Source organism: Saccostrea cucullata, unplaced genomic scaffold (genome assembly GCF_032062105.1).
Source record: "Saccostrea cucullata isolate Sc308-1 unplaced genomic scaffold, CSIRO_AGI_Scuc_v1 ctg9585, whole genome shotgun sequence".
Lineage (NCBI taxonomy): Eukaryota > Metazoa > Mollusca > Bivalvia > Ostreida > Ostreidae > Saccostrea > Saccostrea cuccullata.
The window spans coordinates 1-6036 of record NW_026924827.1 but is presented as its reverse complement, the minus strand read 5'-3'; the positions used below and the strand labels follow the sequence as shown (position 1 = coordinate 6036).

The 6036-nt window shown below is 39.6% G+C and overlaps 1 protein-coding gene across 1 annotated transcript; it reads right to left on the bottom strand.

Annotated features, from left to right (window-relative positions):
• Window positions 1-5105: 5105 nt before the first annotated feature.
• LOC134267389 (uncharacterized) lies at window positions 5106-5741 on the bottom strand. Its single transcript, XM_062749610.1, has 2 exons — window positions 5444-5741; window positions 5106-5230 (listed from the first exon to the last, which is right to left on the bottom strand). The coding sequence occupies exons 1-2, from the start codon at window positions 5739-5741 to the stop codon at window positions 5106-5108; spliced, it is 423 nt and encodes a 140-aa protein (XP_062605594.1).
• Window positions 5742-6036: the final 295 nt, after the last annotated feature.

Genomic DNA, 6036 nt, shown 5'->3' with positions numbered 1-6036 from the left:
ATTGATTACATCAAGATCAGCTTCACCAAGGGGTTTCATATGAGTGTTGATCCACATGTTAAGACGAATGTTTGACGGACGACACTGTTCCTTCTTCACATATTTCTGACAAATGGTATTTACGTCAGCTGCACTGTCCAACTGAAAACGTACGTCACAATCATTTACGTTCATTATCGCAGTGATATCTTTGCTCTGTTTGTCTTTGATTTTCAACGCGAGGAGCCAACTGTCTTCTAACTCTGGACTGTCTTCACTATCTTCACCCACGGCATGTATTTTCTTACATTTGGACTTAAAATGATTTCTCCCGTTGCACTTGTCACATCTTTTGCCCCATGCTAAACAATTTGATTTGCAGTGATCATGTTTATAACCACAGAAATCACACTTTTTCTTCTCCTTGCTCGAAGGCTGTAAATCACTTTTCTATTTGTGTGTCACTTTCTGCTTTGTGAAGTTTTTCTGTCGTTTGTTTGTGGATAGTTTATTCACTTTGTTAGATGAAGTGATGTTTTCTCGCAGCTCTTTCACATGTATATTTGACTGTTTAAAAGCCCTACATATCTGAATTGCTCTGTTCAAAGTCAATTTGTCTTCTCGTAACAGTAGTTCTTGTAGCTTACCAGTAGCTGTAAATACAATCTTGTCACGCATCATCCTCTCCTGTTCCTGGAAATTACACGATGCTGCACTCGTTCTTAATTCTGTAAGAAATTTGTCAAAGGTGTAGTGTCCCATACAGAGTTAATATCGGATTTAACCACATGTACTGATGTAACACAAATTAATCAACCATTACTTTTATTTATAACATCAACTTCCGGTTGAGTACAAGGGAGACAAATCACAATTAAATAAATGAGAGTTATCTTTCTTAGAACATAAAATATGAGTAAAGTATAATCAATCATACACTACAATCCTCCCCCTTTTCATTTAAACAAATAGCAATTATTTCAAATAAATTGTAAATGAACAAATCTAATTATCATTTAACTTTAACACAGTCTATGAATCATTACAGTGTTTATAAATCATTGAAAATTTATATTTGAACAAAAGTTACACAGAACATGTTATTTCATTACATAGTCCTTGAATTTCACCGGCAAAGAGCGTTGACGAACTGGTCGGCTTAATTGCAGTGAACTTGTCGTCGGATCTTGAACATTGCTGTCGGATTCCTCTGCTGATGAGTTTCCTGATGACGCTTCCTGGACATCATCTGAAATCGCACTGTTATCGCTCGCAATTTGATTAGAAACTGAATTTCCTGAACACAAATCTTCATTTCCATTGGAATTTTCACTTAACACATTTTCATTCACATTTTCACTTGACACTTTCACAGATTCTTTAGAATTCACAAACTTTTTCAAATGAGACACATTTCTTTTGTAATGAACTCCTTCCATAGATTCTAACACACCACTATTTCCATTTTTCTCGACAACTTTCAATGGATCACTATGAAATGTCGTAGATAACTTGTTTTCCTTGTTCTTCTTCATCAAAGCAAGATCACCAGGTTTTATGTCGCTAAGTGTAGCTCCTCTCTTAGCATCAGAATAAATCTTCCCTTTTGCCTTCTTCTCTGCATTTCTATCTCTAACTCTGTAATTTGTCTCACGATATGTGTAGATATCTGGTAGTTTTGTACGAATAACTCGACAGAACAACAACTCAGCCGGACTCACTCCTGTTGTGGTATGTGGTGATGAGCGATACATCAGCAAATAAGTCTGAAGTTCCGATTTCCAGTCTTTCTTTTCTGCTTGTGCAATCTTCAGTCTCTTCAATATTGATCTGTTCTGACGTTCAATTTCTCCGTGGCCTGTGGCCACAATGGGGTGGTCTTCCTAGAGACTATTCCATTTATTTCACAGTATGTTTTGAAATATTCACTGACGAATTGTGGTCCGTTGTCTGTTGTAATAGAAACAGGTAATCCATGTGTACTGAAAATCTTTGTCAACACTTCGACCATTTTCTCCGCTGTTGTAGATCTCATCACAGCCAGATCAATCCATCGGGAGTAATAATCAACAATGGTAAAAATGTAGTCTCCGGATGGTAACGGTCCTAAGAAATCAGCTGCTAAATGTTCCCATGGTCGTAATGGTAGTTCTGTTCTGTGCAAAGGTTCCACTTTTTCAGGTTGTGATACTAGCTGACATCCATAACAAGCTTTGTTCCACTGATCAATGTCTTGGTCCATTTTAGGCCACCAAACCTTGGATCGCAATCGCTGCTTCATGATAACAATTCCAGGATGTCCCTCATGACCTAGTGCCAGTACTTGGTCGCGTAATGACTTAGGTATGACAATCCATGTCCCTCGTAGTATCAGATGTCCAACAGTACACAATTCTGATTTTACTGTCAAATATTCTTTGTTCTGTAACTGGTACCATTTCCCTGTTATCAAGCATTCTCTCAAGTTCTTGAGATCCTCATCCTCCAATGATGCTCTCTCAAGCTCAGGTACGGTCATTGCGATTGGAACAGCTTCCTCAATCACAAAGCGTAAGTATTCCTCAGTATCACTTGTCTTCGGATTTGGTGTATCTGTTGACAACATCCTTGACAATGAATCAGCTATATTTGATTTACCCGGAATATGACGAACTATGTAACTGTAGTTCTGCATCCTTAACTACCATCTTTCTACTCGTGCACATGGTTTCCATTTGGGCGAGAAAATAAATTCAAGTGGCTTATCATCTGTCAGCAGCTCAAAAGTCTTCCCCATCAGGTACATGTGAAACCGCTCACACGCCCACACTAAGCTGAGTGCTTCCTTCTCGGTTTGTGCGTAGGAGATAATCTTAGGTTTCCCTTGTTGTTCCTGGACTAAAACAGCGCCGAAGCCGACTGGACTTGCATCTGTAATAACTTGTGTTTTGGATTTCACATCAAAGTAGGCTAAAGTTGACACATTAGCTAAACAGTCTCTAAGTTTGTCAAATGCTTCATTTCGCTCACGTTCCCATGCAAATGACTGGTCTTTACGCAAAAGTCTGTTTAAGGGTTCTGCTACAGTGGACAGGTTTGGTATGAATCTGCCTGCGAAATTGACTAGTCCCAAGAAGCTGCGCACCTCAGATACTGACTGTGGTGTCCTGGCACTCCTAATAGCCTGAACTTTGCTGTCTGCTATTCCGATACCATGTTCAGAGAGTACGTATCCCATGAAATCGATCTTCTCCATATTGAATTGACACTTCTCAATGTTCAAAGTCATTCCGGAGTCTTCTAAACGTTTCAACACTGACTCTAGGTTACGTCTATGCTCTTGTTCTGTTGATCCATGGACCACAACATCATCATATATTGCGTTCACACCAGGTAAGTCTCCTAATGTCTGTTGAATGATTTCGTTATACATTTCAGGAGCACAGCTCACTCCAAACAATAAACGTTTGTATCGATAAAGTCCTCTTGGTGTCATAAAGGTAGTTATTTCTCTAGAGTCTGGGGTAAGCTCTTACTGATGATAGGCCCACTTGATATCTAGTTTACTGTAAACTTTGCTCTGATTCAAGTCCTGCAAGATTTCGTCGACTGTAGGAATTTGGTATCTCTCACGAACGACTGCCTCGTTAGCTCTATGCATGTCGACACATATGCGAATATCTGAATTCTTCTTTGGAACAACCACAATAGGTGATACCCACTCACTTGGCCCTTTGACTCTCTCGATAACATCCATCTTCTCAAGTTCATCCAGTTTCTGGTCTAGCTTACTGCGTAAATGGTACGGTACTTTACGTACGGACTGACTTACAGGATGTACGGACTAATCAATTGGAATTTTAAGTTGGAAGTCTCTCAGTTTTCCAAGTCCTGTGAACACTTTTGGAAATTTCCCTAGTATCTCTGTTTTAATATCCGTGCTATTCACAGTGTGCACTGGTGCAACAGTACTTGTCTCTTGAATCTGTAGTACTCCAAGCTGGGTGGAAGTATCATAGTCTAGGAGTGCTTGTCCACTTTCTTCTACAATAAAGAACTCGGCTGACACACACCGGTCTCGCGTACACACATCAGCAACAAAACTTCCTGCGACGGTCAGTGGTTTGTTACTACCATAGGGATACAGTTTCTTTGTCGATGCTTTCGCCTGTCTGTGACATTTCACTTTTTGTTCCTTGAGTTGTTCCCGTAAGTGTCTGTCAATAACATTCACTGAAGTCCTGAGTCGATGATCACTTTTGTATCAATACCGCCAATACTAACACTAAGTCATTCTTTGAACGATCCTTTTCCGAATAGTAAACACATAAGTTCTCTCAGACTCCTCACCTTGTTCTATTTCTGAAGTTTCAATATTAAGGACTGCTGCCCTCCTCTCTTTTGTCTCTCACTTTGTCTTTGACTTGGTCTTGCAGCATGCTTCATAATGTCCTTACATGTGACATTTCCGACACTTCTGTCCTCGTGGTGGACATTTCGGATCCGTACGAATGTGACCATATTTACCACAAGCGAAACACTTTTTGTCTTGTTTATCCTGCTGTTTAAAGTCATGTTAATGTTTGTATCTACTCACTTTGTTAACTGTTTCTTGTTCTGGTTTGTGTTCCATAGTCACTGCTCTTTTGTCAGGTGCTTCCAAACTCTGTGCTATTTCTCTCAGTTGTTTCAGTGTCACATTATTTTTCTCTAACAGTTTCCTTCTCAGTCTTTGAGAGTAACACTTCTCAATCACTTGATCACGTATACTTTCATCAATATTGGTAAAGTTACAATAAACCGCTTTCTGTCTCAGTCTAGTGATAAATTGTTCAACAGTTTCTGTTGCCGTTTGCGCCATAGCACGAAATTGTGATCTTTCAAACGTGTGATTTACCTGAGGAGTAAAATGTTTATTCAATGTCGCTAACGCCACACCATACACGTTTTCTCCATCACCCGGTTCGGGAATTTATAGCGTGTAGAAAATATCCTGTACGTCCATCCCTGCCTCATGTAACATTAAAGTTTTCTTTTGCGCGGGGCTTCTATTCCCTTTCCGCTTGAAAAGACCTCAAATGCACGTGCCCACCGTGTCTAACGGATTCCTACCGAATTCACATCTCCATGTGTCAAACTTATCAATCCTACTCACATTTGTCAAAATAGGTTTCGCATCTGCCATTGCTCGGCTCTGGTTTATCCTCTGGTTTATCCTCTTCGCCAGATGTAGTGTCCCATACAGAGTTAATATCGGATTTAACCACATGTACTGATGTAACACAAACTAATCAGCCATTACTTTTATTTATAACATCAACTTCCGGTTGAGTACAAGGGAGACAAATCACAATTAAATAAATGAGAGTTATCTTTCTTAGAACATAAAATATGAGTACAGTATAATCAATCATACACTACAAAAGGGTTCCTGATAGGGTTAGGGTAACTTCCAGAATCTGTGAGACTCTAACACTTCGATTACAATAGGCCTGTAGCTTCTCATATAACTTAGCAGGGTCATTCTTATGAGATTCGTCTTCCCTATGAAACTGGTCATATATCTCGACTACGTGAGGTCCACCACAACTCAAAATAATTGCTACCTGTACCTCTTTACTTTTGTCGATTCCTCCTGACGCAGACATGTAAACTTCAACTTGTCTTTTCCACTTTTTGTAGTTCTCGGATACATTTCCAGAGGATAAATCAAGTTGAGGAGGTAATCTGAACGGACAATTGTACACCTGCACAGGTCCTGCAGCTTGTTCTTGTTCACCCATTCCGAATAAAATTTCAGGCTACTGAGAATCGAATCTGAATCCAATATGGCGGTTGTGTACAGAGCACGTGTTGGAAAATAAATTCAAAGTTTGTCACTATAAACTTACAATAGTTCACGGTGCATCTTTTTCGGGGACGACCGGTAACACTAACAACAAGTTTGCACCGCTGCCACCATGTTGATATGCCTATCAGGGCTAATCATTGATGAAACATGACTTCTTAGATGAACACGTTTATTCAAGTATGGCGTCTGAACATAACAACAAAATTACAAGCATCTTGAGCCCGATC

Bases quoted from the DNA above. Each gene is read 5' to 3' on its own strand.
- LOC134267389 (XM_062749610.1), bottom strand. From the start codon at position 5,741: ATGGGTGAACAAGAACAAGCTGCAGGACCTGTGCAGGTGTACAATTGT. The intron at 5,231-5,443 runs GTAATCGAAGTG...GTGTTACATCAG, and splicing joins TGAGAAGCTACAGGCCTATT to TACATGTGGTTAAATCCGAT.